Source organism: Mesocricetus auratus, unplaced genomic scaffold, assembly GCF_017639785.1.
Source record: "Mesocricetus auratus isolate SY011 unplaced genomic scaffold, BCM_Maur_2.0 Super-Scaffold_100037, whole genome shotgun sequence".
In the NCBI taxonomy this organism is placed as follows: domain Eukaryota; kingdom Metazoa; phylum Chordata; class Mammalia; order Rodentia; family Cricetidae; genus Mesocricetus; species Mesocricetus auratus.
In genome coordinates, this window is record NW_024429215.1 from 297,413 (window position 1) to 316,654 (window position 19,242).

At 39.8% G+C, this 19,242-nt stretch overlaps 1 protein-coding gene across 11 annotated transcripts in view; it reads left to right on the forward strand.

Moving 5' to 3' along the window:
- LOC101831905 (zinc finger protein 54-like) overlaps positions 1 to 19,242 on the forward strand; it is a 41,442-nt gene that overhangs the window by 16,192 nt on the left and 6,008 nt on the right. Inside the window, exons 1-5 of one of the 11 annotated variants that reach the window (XM_040734081.1) lie at positions 6,306 to 6,773; positions 7,666 to 7,784; positions 10,041 to 10,165; positions 10,717 to 10,808; positions 12,815 to 12,941. In XM_040734081.1, the coding sequence (XP_040590015.1) occupies positions 10,779 to 10,808; positions 12,815 to 12,941 (157 nt within the window). In that variant the 5' untranslated portion in view covers positions 6,306 to 6,773; positions 7,666 to 7,784; positions 10,041 to 10,165; positions 10,717 to 10,778. Of the gene's footprint in view, positions 1 to 6,305; positions 6,774 to 6,804; positions 10,166 to 10,716; positions 10,809 to 12,814; positions 12,942 to 19,242 lie in introns of those variants that run through there. The other 10 variants (XM_040734083.1, XM_040734078.1, XM_040734080.1 and 7 more) reach the window with 10 other exon arrangements.

Below are 19,242 nucleotides of genomic sequence, written 5' to 3' on the forward strand. Positions count from 1 at the left end.
CCCTACCTATCCAATAGCATGGGAGATCTCTCCATTTTCTGGTATCATCTTTAATTTCTTTTTTAATGACTCAAATTTCATGTCATACAGGTCTTTCACCTGTTTGGTCAGAGTTACCCCAAGATATTTTATGTTGTTTGTGGCTATTGTAAAGTGAGATGTTTCTCTGATTTCTTTCTCAGCACATTTAGTGTCTATGTGTATTAGGGCTACTGATTTTTTTTTTAGTTAATCTTGTATCCTGCCACTTTGCTGAAAGTGTTTATCAGCCATAGGAGTTCCCTGGTAGAATTTTTCAGGTCACTTATGTAGACTATTATATCATATCATCTGCAAATAATGAACGTTTTATCTCTTCCTTTCCAATTTTTATCCTGTTGATCTCCTTTTGGTGTCTTATTGCTCTAGCAAGAACTTCAAGTACAATATTTAAGAGATTTGGAGAGAGGGGACAACCTTGTCTTGTCCCTGATTTTAGAGGAATTGCCTTGTGTTTCTCTCCATTTATTTTGATGTTGGCTGTTGGTTTGCTGTATATTGCCTTTATTATGTTTAGGTATGTTCCTGTTATCCCTGATTTCTCCAAGATTTCTTGAAGCAGTGTTGGATCTTCAGCATCTAATGATGTGATCATGTGGTTTTCCCCTTCTATTTTGTTTATATAGCAGATTACTTTGACAGGTTTTCATATGTTAAACCACCTTGCATATCCAAGATAAAATTTACTTTGATCATGGAGGATAATTATTTCATGTGTTCTTGGATTCAGATTGCCAATATTGCGTTGAGTATTTTTGCAACAATGTTCTTGAGGGAAATTGGTCTGTAATTCTCTTTCTTTTTCTTATCTTTGTGTGGTTTTGGGTATCTGGGTAAATATAGCCTCACAAAAAGAGTTTGGCAATGTTCTTTCTCTTTCTATTGTATGGATCAATTTGAGGAATGTTGTTATTAGTTCTTTGAAAATCTGGTGGCATTCTGTACTGAAACTATCTGGTCCTGGGCATCTTTTGGTTGGGAGACCTTTGGTTATGGCTTCTATTTTCTTAGTGGTTATAGACCTGTTTAACATGTTTATCTGGATTTGATTTAATTTTTGTATGTGGTACCTATCCAGACAATTGTCCATTTATTTTACATTTACTAATTTTGTACAGTACAGGTTTTTAAAAAAAATGTGAACAGATGATGCTGTGGATATCCTCAGTTTCTGTTGTTATGTCCCCCATTACTTTCTGGTTTTGTTAATTTGGATATTCTCTCTGCCTTTTTATATATTTTGGATAAGGATTTGTTTATCTTGTTTATTTTCTCAAACAACTAACTCTTTGTTTCATTGTTTCTGTTTATTGTTCTCTTTGTATTTGGCTGATTTTAGCCCTCAGTTTAATTTTTTTCTGTCTACTCCTCCTGAGTGGGTTTGCTTCTTTTTGTTCTAGAGCTTTCAGATGTGCTGTTAAGTCAATAGTGTGAGATTTCTCCAAATTTTGTATGTAGGCATTTAGTAATATGAACTTTCCTCTTAGCACTGTTTGCACAGTATCCCATAAGTTTGAGTACATTGATCATTCATTTTCATTGAAATCTAGGAAGTCTTTAATTTCTTTCTTCATTTCTTCCTGACCAAATGATAATTTAGTTGAGTGATGTTCCGTTTCTATGGATTAGTAAACTTACAGTAGTGTGTAGTTGTTGAATTCTAACAGAAATGGAAAATCTTGGTAAGTGAACAGGAACTAAAGATGCAAGCATCTCCAGCAGAATACAGGAGATGAAAGAGAGAATATCTTTCTTTAAGGGATTTGTTGCTTTCTTCCAATTTTTGTTTTTCATTCCCTTAATTTCTTTATGGGGATTTTCCATGTCCTCTTTAAGAGCTTCTATCATTTTCAAGAAGTTAATTTAAAGGTCATTTTCCCCTGCTACATCTGTATTTGTGTGTTCAGATCTTGCTGTTGTGTTATCAGTGGGCTCCAGTAGTGCCATATTGCTCTTTATTTTATTGAGTATTTCCTTACCCAGGCATTTACCCAACCTTTCTTCAAAGCGATATAGATAGCACTTGTACCTATAGTGACTGCTAGTCTTCGAATTGGTATGAGTGGAACTAGTGACTAAAGGGTCTGTTGATGTTGCAAGAGAGGACTATCCACCAAGAGAATTCTGGGGTAGGTGTGGCTGTGGTCGGTTGTCAGAGTGGGCTCTGTGGGAACAGAGTCCAGTAGGTGGCAACAGTGGTGGTGTGGCTGCCTGCAGGTTTGTCACCTGCTGGACAGCTGATGGGTTTTGTTCTTTCAGTTTGCTTCTGCCTCAAGGGGCTGCTGATGTTTGGGGAGGATTATTGGCCAAGGGGAGGAAGACAGGTTGGTGGGTTTGGGAGGTGAGTGGTTCTTGTGGGAATAGTCCAGGGGGTGGAAGGTATGCCTTTGTGACATGCCCACAGGTCTCTCTCCTGTTGGTCAGTTGCTGGGGTCTGCAACAGAGCAGTGGGTTTTCACCAGATTTGGGGTTGAGAGCCAGCTATCTTTCTTAGGCTTAGATGGTAGGAGATGTGCCCTGGGGCTTAAGGCCTGGAGTTGTGGCAGCTCAACTGGCTGACCAGTTACCCACCTGTTCTTCCAACTTATGTGCACAGTGTTTATGCCTGCAGGGTCTGATGATGTCATGGGAGAGGGATGTCCATGGAGAGGATGCTGGGGTGGGTGGTTTTTGGGTTGCAGAGTGGGTCTTGTGCCCACTGGATGGCTGTGTTGGTGGAGCAGCTTGCCCACAGGTCTCTAATCTGGTGGCCAGTTGCTGGGGTCTGCTTAAAGTGTTTTTTTTTTTGTCCCCTTGGCCTTGTTTTGTTTCAGACCATAGGTTTGGAGATGCTGCTGCTCTGTTGGATGAATTAAATGTCTGACTCTAATTGAGCCCTGAGTTATCAAGGGCCATGTGACAGCACTGAATCAATAACCATAAGAAATGTGATAGTGTTTATCATAATGGACAACATAGGTAAACAATATGTATAATGGCATAATCCTAATGGTCACCACAAGCAAGTGAATTTTATGACTCTTATGGACCTGTGGTACTGGCTAGCCACTCATGGTGTTTCCAGGCTTAAGATGGAGAAGAAGCCCAGTGAATTTTGTTTTACCTCTATAAGCAGAAGCAGTCTTTAAAAAAATGAAAGGAAGTTTACACTGGTTTGTAGCAAAAGGCAATCTAGTTCACCGGATATATTTCAGACCAGATTATAAACCTAGAACCCCTTAAAGGGATAACTGTGTTTCATGGAGGAAGGACCTTTATAACATAACAAATGTTTTAGTGTTAGTCCTATCCAATCCATCTCCAGAGAGACCTAAAGGCTTTCACAAGTGAACTTACAGTCGATAAGGCAAACAATATTACTTTCTGTGGTGTGTCATATACTGGCTCTGAATTGACAGTGATTCCGGGAGATCCCAAAAAATATTGTGTCCCTCTGGGTAAAGTAGGGGCTAATGAAGTCCAGGTGATTTATGAAGGTTTGGCTCTAGTCTGACTCTCAGTAGGTACAGTGGGTCCCTGAACTCTCCCGTAGTTATTTCGCCAGTGCTAGAATGTATAATTGGGTTAGACATACTTAGAAATTAGCAGAATTCTCACATTGGTTTCCTGACCTGTGGAGTGAGAGCATCTATGGCTGGAAAGGATAAATAGGAGCCTTTAGAGTTGCCTCTCCATATAAAATAGTGAACCAAAACCAATATCACACCCCTGGATCAATTTCAGATATCAGTGTTATCATCAAGCACTTGGAATTTGCAGGATTAAAACTTCTATCTGCTTAGTGAAGAAGACAGACTGGTCATGGAGAATGACAGTTGACTCTTAAGAATTCAGTGAGGTAATGACTCCAATTGTAGGTGTTCTACCAGATGTGGTGCTCTTTACTGAGCAAATTAACACATCTGCTACATGATAAGCAGCTAATGGCCTATCAAATGCCTTTTTCTCAGTATCTGTCCATAAGAACCAGTATACCCATCTGCTTTCAGTTGCCAATGTCAGCATTATACCTTTTTATGTCAAGGATATATTAACTCTGCAGCCCTGTGTCTCATAACTTAGGAGTCTCAACCTTCTGTCTCTTCATATATATATGTATATATATATATATATATATATAGAGAGAGAGAGAGAGAGAGGGATTCATTCTATCAGTTCTGTTACTCTAGACAACCCTGACTAATACTAATACAATAGGAGACACAATCTCACAGCAAACTCCTGGACCCTCTGGTTGTTAAAATCTTTATACCTCCACCTTCAAAAATTTTCTTTCACCCTTGTATTCAGGTGTATTTTATATGTATCCATTGGTTCTGGCATCCACAACTGCATTTTGCTCGGTTGTAGTTATCTGGAGTGGTCTATCTGTTGCATAGAGAAGTTCCTTGATGACAGGTGAAGATACCCTATTTGTATGAGGAAAATGTTTACATTTTGTGAGGGATTTTTCTCTTTTAGTAAAGTGGTGGTTGTTGGTTATCCTCCAAGATTCATGAGTTCACCAGCACTGAGTAGTTAGCCATGTTTCCAGTACTATTCATGGCTTCTCTTTTGTTAAGAGAATTATAGAGCTGTTGATTACCACTAAGGTCTGCTTGCTACTACTACACTCAGGGTTATTGTACCATGATGATCGTTGATGTAGTTCCTTGGCATCCTAGCTGGATAAGACTGCTCATTGCCTTCCACCTTTGGAAGCTTGTGTGCTGTATATGGTACCAGGAAAGCTATCCTTCAGAGAGGAGTTTTCATTGATGTGAGACAGGGACTCACTGCATATTGCCACTTGTCCTAGACTCACTGATTCACTGTGTAAACCAGGCGGGCCTTGAACTGGTTTTAAATGTTGCATAAAACTATACATAACTTTTTGTTATCATGTCATGACAGTTACTGAATGTAACTGTATGACCTACTTGATAGACATGAGTAAACAAGCAGGTCTTACTTCTACTGATATTAAAGAACTATAATCCACATAATTGAAAAATCTAAATGAAACATGTGAGTTTCCAGTTCTACTTCACATATAAAACTTAAACATCATGAGATAAACATGTAAACACAGTGGCAATCAGACTGAAGCAGAAATAATATACCACCACCCCAAAGAACCTCATGACCATATTGACAGGAATCTCTCAGAACCTCAAAGAAGTACAGCAAAACTACATAAAATAATAGACAGAAAAAAGAAAACTTCCTGGCTCTTAGTATTTTCTGATGTTTACCAGATAATGATACAAGTAAATTAAAATTACAGACTGACTTGCTCATTTAAATTTTTTCTATTATACACTCTCACTTTCTCAAATCTCTCTCTCTCTCTCTCTCTCTCTCTCTCTCTCTCTCTCTCTCTCACACACACACACACACACACAAATTCCAACAATCCCGATTTGTTCATCTTCATTCACTTTGCTTGGGACCCACTGAAATTATCCAGAGTCATCTATGAGACTGTGGGATTGGACATATGTGTTGGAGCCTGCTGGGCTCAGCAGAGGACTGCAGCTAAAGGCAGTGATTCTCCTCCTACAATCCATCCATAGACAACATTTGAGAGTTAAGGGTGGGGCCCTGTGAGCCTTTCCCTTTCCTAGACTGACTGTGTTCTAGTGTGAGGTCAGTGCAGGTCAGTACCGTTGCTGTTGGTTACTGATCACAACAGCTGTGTGGAGTCTACAGAGTGACATGTCTGAGCCCGTCCTCCTCCCTTCTTACTCTCTCCCTTTCCTCCTCCTCTTCCTCAGTGTTCCTGGAATCATAGATGGGATGTTATAACTGACCCTTTTAGTGTTGGGACCACACACCTTACTTATTTTATGCTTCTGGGACAGCCAACAGTCTCTGAATTCACCACTGCATTAATTTTTTTCTCTGTATTTTATGTAAAAGTATCTTTAGCAGTAGTCACAGAAAAAAACTTGATTGAGTTAGTAAAATAACAAGACCACCATGTAGAGGTGAGAGCCATACAGCAAGGGATGAACTCATCCCAGGGCTGTTCGAAATAGTTTGAATACTGACTTCTTGAGACACCTGTTTGTTTTCAAAATCCAAGTTCCAGAAATGTCCCTCCCCAAGGCAAAACTTCAGTATTTGGTTTTGGATTGTCATGTTTGTGTTGGCGATGGGCCGCTGGCATCTGAATTTAGCCTGTTATCATTTGGTGTAAGTATGTAACCCTGGAGTCTGGTAGTGAAGACGAGGTTAGGCTGCCTGTCTTTTCTCTGAAGGTTTCAGAACCCAGGATGGGGCAGCTCTGGTCTAGGCTGCAGCAAGCGTGTGTGGAGTCTGTGCAGAGAGGGTCCAAGGCAGCCTGACAGCTGCAGCCTTGGGGAAGGCAGCTGGAGATGCAGGGGGAGGGAGAGTTCAGTTAAGCGGAAACAGGAGCTGGAAGGATGTGGCCATTGGCTGGGTTTATGGAAGAGTGGAGCGTGGGAGGGTTTAGAGGAGTGATGTAAACAGACGCTGGGACACAAAGAGAACGCTTGGAATTTGGACATGAACAGAGGCCAGCAGTGACAAGTGACCATTCCTTGTCGTTGCTCGGGGACCTGCACGGTGGGAGCCGCTGCAGACCGGAGTGCGGGGGACACGGCGGGCGCCGCGGGGACCTGGAGACTCCGGAGCCGCAGTGTCCGCGCGGGGCGGGCGGCCTGGGAAAGTCAGCGTCAGCAGCAGCACAGTGGCGGGAACCGCAGCCCGGCGGCCCTGGAACCTCCCAGGTCAGAGGAGCCGCGGGGCTGGGACCCGGGAGGGAGGGGACAGGGTGCGAGCGGTTTCTCTGCTCTTCATCGGGAAGCCGGCTCCCAAATTCTGCTGTGGATGTCTTCCCTTCGTAATAATTCGAGAATCGTGGCTTTTTTTTCGCCCATTATCTTCTGCTACTGAAATAAATATTCTTATCAGAATAATTGAGTAAAATATTAGAATTTATCTGTTCAGATTTGCAATCACGATTCTCTTTGCTATGATGGAAACGACAAATTTCTTGAAATTTTCAATCATCCATACTAATTTCCATGTTATACACGTCCATATCCAAGATAGTGGCACATTTACATGGAGACTTGGATTCGCAGAGAGCTTTTAGATTATAGTCAACGAAAGCCTGAAAATTTCTTTGAATCTGAAAGTTTTTTGTTGTGCAATTTCCACAGTATACTTTGTAAACATTAACTTTTAAAAGTATGCTTTTATGCAAGGTTAATTTTCCATCTGAGACATATGCACAGCGGGATGTAAATACAGCGCTTCAAACAGTGTATTTGCCAGGCCTGGTACCCACGTCTTTAATCCCAATACTCAGAAGGCTGAGGCAAGTGGATCGAAGTTGGATCAGTTGGAGGCTGGCAAGGTGTCCACACTGACTTCCAGGACAGCCAGCACTATGCAGAAAAGCCGATTCATGGAAAAATAGAAACGAAAAAGAAATGTAAATGCATTATAGTATAGGATAATATTGTAAAGCTTCTTTTGAATAATTACAATAACTCATGTATATCAGGAAAAAAATGTCATCAATAGTCTTTTGTTTCCTTAGTCCAAGAAAATCACTCTGTCCATGGACACATGACCAAAATGTTATTTATGGTTCTGTTGTTTTCTGTGTTTGAGACCTGAACTCACAGTGTTGCTCTGTCTGTGCCAAACTCACCACATAGACCAAGCTGGACAGGTGTGTTCCTTCCCCCTGTTTCTTCCAAGTACTAGGATTCAAGGTGTGCAGCAACAGGGTGAGTCAAACTGTTGTGTTTTATTTCGTGGTCTCTTGACAGCCAGTGGTGTGACTGTGGCCTTCTCCCAGGAGGAGTGGGAATGTCTGGACCTGCCCTGAGGGCTTCGTACTGGGACTGGATGTTGCAGAATTGCACCACAATGGTTTTTGTGGCTACAAATTGTTTGCTTGCTGTCTCCCTTGATCCTCTGCAGTATTTCTTGACAAACTAATCTGCAAGTGTGTGAGCTTTCAGTTTATGAGTCTCACATACCTCAGAATATAGTAAAATCATCAAAGGAAAAAGAAAATTTTCGTGAATTTTTTCTCTCTTTTTCTGTGTCCCTTTGGGAGGTGTAAGGATTCATCATTATTGGTTCATGATCAATTCAACAGTGTATGAAACTCTCTTCCCAATCATTCAGTACCATTTCTGCCCCCGAGTTTTGACTGAGCTGTGATTGGACGTGGGATTCAAGTTAACATGACTAAAAATGATTTCTAATTGTTTTCAGTATTCTGACACTGCAGGACAGTTAGGGAATCATTGGTATAATACTGTATTTAGTGTTTTCTTCATCTAAAGAGAAACCCAGGGGCTTCCTGAACAATCTCATTCTCATGTGCAGGGTTCACTGTTCACCCAGACCTGCCCACCTGTGCAGCAGAACAAAGGGGGCTGGAAGGAGAGAGGAGACAGATGCTAAGGATGCAGGTGTGGGGGAGGGGTTGGCGAAGGAGAGGAAGGGGTCAGGTGATGTAGAAGTGGAACAAGAAATCAGTTTTGCCAGATTCTGTTTCACTAGAAATAACAGTCGAGACTCCCACTAGGAAAACCTCAGGATTATCCTAATGTAGGCATGAGAAGAATTTTTCAGAAAAATTGATAATGGAGTCATAAAAATTTTATTTGTCTATACATGTGAGTGCTGTTTTCCTTATTCATACCATTATTTAATCATACTATAAAATGATGGAAATTAATACCTTTAGGCTTATTTATCAGTTTTCAGAATTTTGGACCTTTAGTATTCTAGCACATTCTCCACCTTCAGTGTTTTTGTCTCCATTCCTGAAAACAATGGTAACAGAGTTTTGGTAAGAATCAGAAAGTATAATTACAGCCTACTGTAGTATACACTGCAGCTGTACCATCTCCTATTGTCTGTTAGAAATTAGGAGAAATATTTAGAATGAAGTAAGGACTTACAATGACTTAGGAAAGCAGTGGTTTTAGGCTCTCCTCCAGGATCCATGTGTTTCCTAGCCCCGGGGTAACTGGCTAGTTTTCCAGTACCAGTCAAGTTTTCCCCTCTGGTTGAGAGTGTCTAAATCCAATTACAAGTTGTCGGTCACCACCAAAGTATGTGTGCCCCTCTTGTACCCTTAGGGTCATCTCTGTTGTGATTCATAGGTGTCATAGCTGGGTAGGACTGTTGGCTGGTTTCCTCCGTTGGAACCTTGCATGTTGCCCTCTGGTACCATTAAAATTAGTCCCCAGGAAGGAGCCTTTACGGCCAGTTCCATCTGGTGTCTTCTAGGATTTGTTTGTTAAGTGTGTGGCTTCTTCAACACGAGGGACTGAAGTAAAGCCTCTAGGAGTCAACCTTGGGCAACAATACCCTGTAATGTTTGGAAGTCTGTTGGACAACTGTGATCTGCAACTTCAAAGCAGGCTTCTTGCTCCTGGTGTTGTTGTTTTGTTAGGAATTCTATGGCTCTCGTGAGGAACATCATCAGTGTAGTTGGGAAGTTTTCATTTACACTCTAAATGTATATGTATCACAGGCATTTTTGAGTTGATGGATAATAGTCAAGGAATAGATTGGTTCTTTATGAATTTTCTAGATATACTTACTGTTATTTTACCTTCATTGTGTTTTCCTGTGTCCATTCTCAGTAATTAAATCCTCTCCTCTGGTTTTCCATTTACCCCTTGAGATCACTTGTGTCCTGTTACTCCTGTCTCTATTACTCACCCCACACACCACTCTGGACTCCTTTTAGTTTTCTGGTTACTAGACTCACTCAAGGTTGTGTAATGACATCTGAAGATTTGGAGCTAGGAAGTTCCTATGAGAAAGTACATGCAATGATGTCTTTGTGGGTCTGGGTTACCTCACTCAGTATTATCTTTTCCAAGTCCATCTGTTTCCCTGCAAAGTTCATGATGTCAGTTTTCTTTACAGCTGAGTAGTATTCCATAGTATATATGTACCATACTTTCACGATCCATTTGTCAGTTGAAGTACATTAGGTTGTTTCCATTTTGCAGCTCTTGTGAGCAGAGCAGCAGTGAACATGGGGAGCAAGCATCTGTGAAATAGGATGTCAAGTCCCTTGAGCGAATGTCATGGAATGGAACAGCTGGGCCAGATGCTGAATTTATTTAACTTGAGGGTTTGTTTATTTAATCAAGAATTCTCTACTTTGATTTTCAGTTTGGCTAGTTTTTTGTTTGTCTGTTTGTTTGTTTTGTTTATGGCTTTTTTATTTCCTATGGTTTTGTTTTTCTGTTGTTCCTGGTTGGATTACTGCTAGTATTCTTCCTTCTTTTTGAGAAATAGTGGTTTGCTGTATTGTTCATGGGCGATTACTTTCCAGTTCTCCTGTATTTATCTACTCTTCCCATGAAACTTATTATTTCCCTTGTTCTCATGGATGATTCCTTGGACTCTCCTGTGTATGTTTTGCCTCTAATTTATATCTGCAGTGCTGCTCTAGTGAAAGCAGTTGTGTTGTTGGTGACTAGCTTGGTCTCCATCACTTTTAAGGTGTTCTTTCTTCAACAAGATGCTTGATGATGATTTTTCTCTTCAAGCTTCAAATGTCTTTCCGTACTCTCCTGTCTTTAGGATCATATTCTTTTTCTTGGGTCTTTTCGCGTGGTTTGACATTGTTCTCTAACAGGTTTCAGTATTACTTGTACATTCTGACCCTTTATTTTATAGGGAAGTGAGCCATATGTTCAGTGTCCTTGAAAGAGAATCTCAAAGAAGAGAAACAGGAAGAAATGGCTATTTCTCCGGAAAATATGTCACAGGTCAGTGGTCATCTCCACTCTCTATCTAAATATGTTATACTTTCATAGATTAAGAGCTTTTAATGTCTTGCTTCTAATTATTTGTAAAATTTTTATTGTGATCAATTCTGTGAACAGTCAACAATAAAATTACACACTGCAATACGCAGACCCAAAGACCATAAAACTCATACAGGTAGAGTCGTCACAGGGCGCACAAGCTCTGGAGCCTCACATGGGATTTCATATTTCACAATCAAATATATTTTGATTGCTTATCCACCCCCCAAACTTCAAAAAAATTTGACAGAATTAGAACTAGAAAAGCCATTAGTTTAATATCCTTTTCCATAAGTGGTGTTCATTACCTGCATTCAGTCCTTGATAATTTAACGTTCCTGTTCTCTTTTCTCCAAGTTACCCTGTCCCCACATATTACCTCTCTCTCTCTCTCTCTCTCTCTCTCTCTCTCTCTCTCTCTCTCTCTCTCTCTCTCTCTCTCTCTCTCTCTCTCTCTCTCTCTCTCTCTCTCTCTCTCTCTATATATATATATATATATATATATATAAATGAATGATTGGGTAGATTTTGCAGGTGAGCAAAAACATGGTGTCTTCTTTCTAAAAGTGTATGACTGCACTTAATATTAAACATTTTGGGTCTGTCGATTTTCCTGCTAATTTTTAATTTTTTTCTGTTTAGCTGAATTGTACCCAGTTTTATACAGTTTTCATAATACATAATATCTGTTGATAAAGCTTTGATAATAGTACTTTCCCTTTCATGATAGAAACAGCAGTAAAGATGTGGTATAAATATCTCTGTAGTGGGGTGTGTTTTTCTTTGGGGATATGGCCAGGAGTGAAAGGGCTGACTCATATGTTAGTTCTCTCTTTAGTTTTTTTCAGTAATCTTCTAACCGATTCCCACAATAGCTGTATTAATTTACACCCTCCCCTCCATGGACTGTGAATAAGGCTTCCTTTCTCTCCCTCTAAGGCCTCATGTTTATTGTCAGTTTAGTTGATGACACCCATTCTGTCTCAGGCAAGGCAGCATTTCTAAGTAGTTTTAATTTGTGTTTCCATGGTGGCCTTTTTGCGATCCTGAGCACTTTTCAATGTTTATTGATGAATAGAGTTTTTGTCTTTGAAAAGTGCCTGTTTATCCCATTTCTTGATTTGCAATTTTATTTCCTTGATACTAAATTAATGTAATTTTTGGTAAATTTTTGCTATTAGCAAAGTTTCACTGGTATGGATTCTCTTACCAATACCTTAAACATTTTTTATATATTTCAGTTTTTATTACTGTTTGTGAATGAAGTGAAATACCCTTAAAAAACTTGTGAAATTTGTAATTTGTCTGTTGGCTTTTGCAAGTTCTTAGGGAATTTTTGAATTTAATCAAATATGGCTGATGCAGATTTTTTTCTGTTCATACTGGCCCAAATATTGTCATAAAATGAACTCCATAGGCTACTTACCTTAAATGTCAATGTTAAAATTGACAGTATGTAGTGCTGTTACAATCCTTGCTACTGTGGAAAAAACCAAACTCTTCTCTATAAAATCAGTCATATTCTGCCTTCTATACCTTCCTCTTTCCCAATTAATGGTGTGCCATTGGACCTAGAGTTTAAAAACCCCAACTAAGTTTGTTAGAATAGAGTCATGTACGGCACATTTACGGACAGGATTGATATGTGTCAGTGTTTTAGCATCATCTACAGGTAGAGCATTTAAAGCTGAGTCATGTACAGTGTGATCCTATGTGACATAAACACCACATTCATAACAGATAGATAACCATGTTTAGATCTTACCTGTATTTCTTGTTTCCTATACACTGCTTGTAAGACTGTTGTTTCATCCTGTTTTTACAGTTAGATCATTCATGATAGAATGTGACTGTATTGAGAAATCCTATTTTTGTGTAATTATCTTAACTCTTCTACCTTATGTCTCCTTCTGTCCAGGAAAGGACACCCAAGTAGCTCTTGGTCAAACCATACTTTTTTATTTCAGGGTCTGCTGACATTCAGGGATGTAGCTGTGGACTTCTCCCAGGAGGAGTGGGAATGCCTGGACTCTGCTCAGAGGGCTTTGTGCATTGATGTGATGTTGGAGAATTACAACAACCTTGTCTTTGTGGGTGAGAATATTTTGCTTGTTGAATTCCCAGCATAGGTTGTGTGTTTTAACTTCATAGATTGTAAAATCTGTTAAGCTGTCCAGAAAAAACAAACAGGAGACAGGGCAAATTTAGTAGTTTGGAAGAAATTTTCATGCTATTTAGGTTTCTCTTTACAATTTGCATTCCACATTTTATTCAGGTTACATGATTCATCCATAGACTCAGTAGCAAATAATATTTTCACTCATATCTTAAAGCTCCATGTCCTTTATAGAAATTTTCATGTTTTTAATTGTGAGAAAAATTCAAGATAAATAACACGGAAAATACTAAATATACTGAGGAATTTGACAAGAAATATCAACCCAGAGAGGTGAGCACTGGGTCCCCATCTTAGACCCGATTTTCTCCCGCTTGCCCTCTCTCGGATCCCCTGGCTTGGGGACAGCAACCAGATGGACTACCCCTGGAAGGACGACCAAGCGACCAGGAGCCTGCAAAGAGAGCTACTCCACTTCCACCCAAACCCAGGGCAGAGGGCAGAGAGCAGAGACCAGAGAGTATTGGATTTGCTTGCAGCCACTGAAAGGGAATTGTGGTCGCCTACCCATCAGGAGAGGAAGAGACTCTTTCTACACCCACTGGGAGGAGTGATGGGGAAAAGGCAATATAAGAACACAGTCAACAACAGAAAAACAAATATGACACCACCAGAGTCTAGAGATTCTACACCAGTAAGACCTGAACACCCCAATGCAGATGAAGCAGAAGGGAATGACCTTAAAAATACCTTCTTGAAAATGATAGAGGCCCTCAAAGAGGATGTGAGAAAATCCCTTAAAGAAATGAAGAAAAAACAAACAAAAAATTCCAAAAAATGGAAGAAAGGGAGGAAAATATGAAGCAAAAACTACAAGAAACAATTCAAACAATGCAAGGATTGAAAGCTGACATGGAGACAATAAAAAAATGCTGGAAATCAAAAAACTGGGGAAATGGACAGGTACTACAGATGTAAGCATAACCAACAGAATACAAGAGATGGAAGAGAGAGTCTCAGGTGTTGAAGACACACTAGGAGAAATAGATTCATCAATCAAAGAAAATCTGAAGTCCAAACAAAAGCTAACACAAAATATCCAGGAAATATGGGACACTGTGAAAAGGCCAAACCTAAGAATGATAGGTATAGAAGGTGAAGAAACCCAACTCAAAGGGATAGAAAACATATTCAACAAAATCATAGAAGAAAACTTTCCCAACCTAAAGAAAGACATGCCAATGAAGGTACAAGAAGCTTACAGAACACCAAATAGAGTGGATCACAAAAAAGTCCCCTCGCCACTTAATTATCAAGACCCCAAGCATACAAAATAAAGAAAGAACACTTAGAGCAGCTAAGGAAAAACGTCAAATAACATATAAAGGCAAACCTATAAGAATTACACCTGACTTCTCCATTGACACTCTGACAGCCAGAAGGTCCTGGATAGATATTCTATCAGCACTAAATGACCATGGATGCCAGCCCAGAATACTATGCCCAGCAAAGCTTCCAATCACTATAGATGGAGAAAACAAGATATTACATGACAAAACCAGATTAAACAATACGGATCCATTAATCCAGCCCTATAGAAAGTTCTGGAAGGAAACTCCACTGCAAAGATGTTAACTACAACCAGAAAAACATAGGAAATAGATAATTCCATTTTACCAAAGGGATCGAAATCCATACACAATTCCACCAAAAACAACCATTCCAAAACAAACGATAACCAGCAATCAAAGGTCATTAATATCCCTATATATTAATGGTCTCAATTTGCCCATAAAAATGCACAGGCTGACAAAATGGATTCCCAGACAGAACCTATCCTTCTGCTACATACAAGAAATACACCTCAGCCTCAAAAACAGACATTACCTCAGAGTTAAGGGTTGGGAAAAGATTTTCCAATCAAATGGCCCCAAGAAACAAGCAGGGATAGCAATCCTAATATCTAACAAACTACACTTTAAATTGAAATCAGTCAAAAGAGATGAAGGAGGTCATTTCATATTCATCGCAGGAAAAATCCACCAAGATGAAGTTTCGATTCTGAACATCTATGCCCCAAATACAAAGGCATACACATTTGTAAAAGAAACATTACTAAAACTCAAACCACACACAAAACATCACACACTAATAGTGGGAGACTTCAACACCCCACTGTCACTACTACACAGGACTACAAGAGAGAAACTTAGCAATGAAACAAAGGAACTAATAAAGCTTATGACCCAATTGGGTTTGACAGTCATCTATAGAACATCCCATCCAAACAAAAAGAATATACCTTTTTCTCAGCGCCACATGAAACCTTCTCAAAAATTGACCACATACTTGGCAACATAGCAAACCTCTACAGGTACAAAAAAGTTGGAATAATTCAATGTATCTTATCAGACCACCAGGCTTTAAAGTTAGAGTTCAACAACAACACAAACTGCAGGAACCCTACAAACTCATGGAAATTGAATAATGTGCTATTGCACCATGCCTGGGTCAAAGAAGAAATAAAAAAAGAAATTAAAGACTTCCTAGAATTCAATGAGAATGAAGCCACAACATACCCAAACTTATGGGACACTTTGAAAGCAGTGCTAAGAGGATAGTTCATAACACTAAATGCCCACATGAAGAAACTGGAGAATAGTTATACTAGAGAACTAACAGCACAGCTGAAAGCTCTAGAACACAAAGAAGCAAATTGCCCCAGGAGGAGTAGACACCAAGAAATAATCAAATTGAGGGCTGAAATCAATAAAGCAGAAACTAGGAAAATAATACAAAGAATCAATGTAACAAATAGTTGGTTCTTTGAGAAAAATCAACAAGATAGTCAAACCTTTATCCAAACTCACCAAATGGCAGAATGTGAACATGCAAATTAACAAAATCAGAAATGAAAAGGGGGACATAACAACAGACACTGAGGAAATCCAGAGAATCATCAGGTCATACTTTGAAAACCTGTACTCCACAAAATTGAAAATTTAAAGGAAATAGATGACTTCCTGGATAGATATCACCTGCCAAAATTAAATCAAGAACAGATAAGCAATTTAAATAGACCTTTAACAGCTAAGGGAATAGAAGCAGTCATCAAAAGTCTCCCAACCACAAAAAGCCCAGGGCCAGATGACTTCAGTGCAGAATTCTGCCAGAAATTCAAAGAACAGCTTATACCAATTCTCCTCAAAGTATTCCATGCAATAGAAGCAGAAGGGTCTTTGCCAAACTCTTTTTATGAGGCTCAATAACACTGATACCCAAGCCACACAAAGATACAACTAAGAAAGAGAACTTCAGACCAATTTAGCTCATGAACATTGATGCAAAATACTGGCAAATTGGATCCAAGAACACATCAGAAAACTCATCCACCATGATCAAGTAGGTTTCATTCCAAGGATGCAGGGATGATTCAAAAATCTATCAATGTAATCCACCATATAAACAAGCTGAGGAACAAAGATCACATGATCATCTCACTAGATGCAGAAAAAGCCTTTGACAAAATCCAACACCCCTTCATGGTAAAGGTCTTGGAGAGATCTGGGATAACAGGAACATACCTAAACATGATAAAAGCTGTATACAGCAAACCAACAGCCAACATCAAACTAAATGGACAGAAACTCAAGGCGATTCTGCTAAAATCAGGAACAAGACAAGGCTGTCCCTTCTCACCATACCTCTTCAATATTGTACTCAAAGTCCTAGCTAGAGCAATAAGACAACAAAAGGATATCAAGGGGATACAAATTGGAAAGGAAGAGGCAAAACTTTCACTATTTGCAGATGATATGATAGTTTACATAAGTGACCCAAAGAACTCTACCAGGGAACTCTTACAGCTGATTAGCTGATTAACACCTTCAGCAAAGTGGCAAGATACAAGATCAACTAAAGAAAACCAGTAGCTCTACTATATACAGAAGATAAGTGGGCTGAGAAAGAAATCAGAGAAACATCATCCTTTACAATTGCCACACACAAGATAAAATACCTTGGTGTAACGCTAACCAAACAAGTGAAAGACCTGTATCACAAGAACTTTGAGTTTTTAAAGAAAGAAATTAAAGAAGCCCTCAGAAAATGGAAAGATCTCCCATGCTCTTGGATAGGTAGGATCAATGTAGTAAAAATGGCAATCCTGCCAAAAGCAATCTACAGATTCAATGCAATCCCCATTAAAATCCCTGCACAATTCTTCACAGACTTTGAAAGAACCATTCTCAACTTTATATGGCAAAACAAAAGACCCAGGATATCCAAGACAACACTGCTCAACAAAGCAACATCTGGAGGCATCACCATTCCTGACTTCAAGTTCTATTATAGAGCTATAGTCCTGAAAACAGCTTGGTATTGGCACAAAAATAGTCAGGTAGACCAGTGGAATTGAATTGAACACTCTGAGATTAATCCACAAACCTATGAACAGCTAATTTTTGATAAAGAAGCTAAAATTATACAATGGAAAAAAGAAAGCATCTTCAATAAATGGTGCTGGCATAACTGGATATTGGCCTGTAGAAGACTGCAGATAGATCCATATCTATCGCCATGCACAAAACTTAAGTCCAAATGGATCAAAGACCTCAACATAAATCCAGCCACACTGAAACTGTTAGAAGAGAAAGTGGGAGGTACCCTTGGTACAGGAGAATGCTTCCTGAACATAACACCAGTAGCACAAACACTGAGATCGACAAATAATAAATGGGACCTCCTGAAACTGAGTAGCTTCTGTAAGGCAAAGGACACAGTCAGCAAGACAAAAAGGCAGCCCACAGATTGGGGAAAGATATTCACAAACCCCACATCTGACAGAGGGCTGATCTCTAAAATTTACAAAGAACTCAAGAAGCTATTCTCCAAAACACCAAAAGACACAATTAAAAAGTGGGAAACTGAACTAAATAGAGATTTCTCAATAGAGGAGACTAAAATGGCTAAGAGACACTTGAGAAAGTGCTCAATATCCTTAGCCATTAGAGAAATGCAAATCAAAGTAACCCTGAGAAATCATCTTACTCCTGTCAGAATGTCTAAAATAAAAAACACCAATGACAGTTTATGCTGGAGAGATTGTGGAGAAAGGGGAACACTCCTCCATTGCTGGTAGGAGTGCCAACTTGCACAGCCACTTTGGAAATCAGTATGGAGATTCCTCAAGAAAATGGGAATCAGTCTACCACACAACCCAGCAATTCCACTCTTAGGCATATACCCCAAAGATGCCCATTCATACAACAAGGATATCTGTTCCACTGTGTTCATAGCAGCAGCATTATTTGTAATAGCTAGATCCTGGAAGCAACCTAGATGCCCCACAACTGAAGAGTGGATAGAGAAAGTGTGGTACATTTACACAATGGAGTACTACTCAGTGGGAAAAAAAACAACGGAATCTTGAAATTTGCAGGCAAATGGATGGCACTAGAAGAAACCATCCTAAGTGAGGTAACCCAATCACAAAAAGACAAACATGGTATGTACTCACTCATATCCATTTTAGACATGGATCAGGGGAGTATCAGCCTACAATCCCAGGGCCAGTGAGTCTGGGAAACAGGGAGGTTCCCAAGAGATATGCATTATACCTCAGAGAAGTAGAAAGAGGCAAGATCTCCTGAGCAGATTGGGAACATGGAGGGGGGGAGGGAACCAGGATAAAGAGAGGGGGATAAGAGGAGGGTAGAAGAAGACATGGGGAAGCAGGAAGGCTGAGTCAGGGTAAGAATAGAGGAGACCAGGATGAAAGATACATTAATAGTTGGAGTCATTATAGCTTTGAGGAGAGAGCTGACACCAGTGAGATTTCCAGAGATGTACAAGGATAACACCAACTGGAAAACTAAGTAATAGTGGAGAGACTACATTAATAGCACCTACCTGATGATAAGGGTGGTGACTTCCTTATGTGACATCCTAGAACCTTCATCCTGTGACTGATGGAAGCAGAGACATACTCACAACTAAACACTGAACTGACCCCCTGGAACCCAGTAACAGAGATGGAGGAGTGATGAGTAAGGCAGTCAAGACCATGCTAGTGAAACCCACAAAGACAGCTGGCTGGACAAGGGGGAGCTCTTGAACCCCAGACTGATGACTAAGAGGCCAACAGGAGACTGATCCAGACCCCATGAATATAGTGTCAGTGAGGAGGACTCAGAAATCTCTGGCACTTTGGGTAGTATATTAGTGTTCACCATGGCATACAGATGAATTTTGGGAGCCCATTCCACATGGAGGGATGCC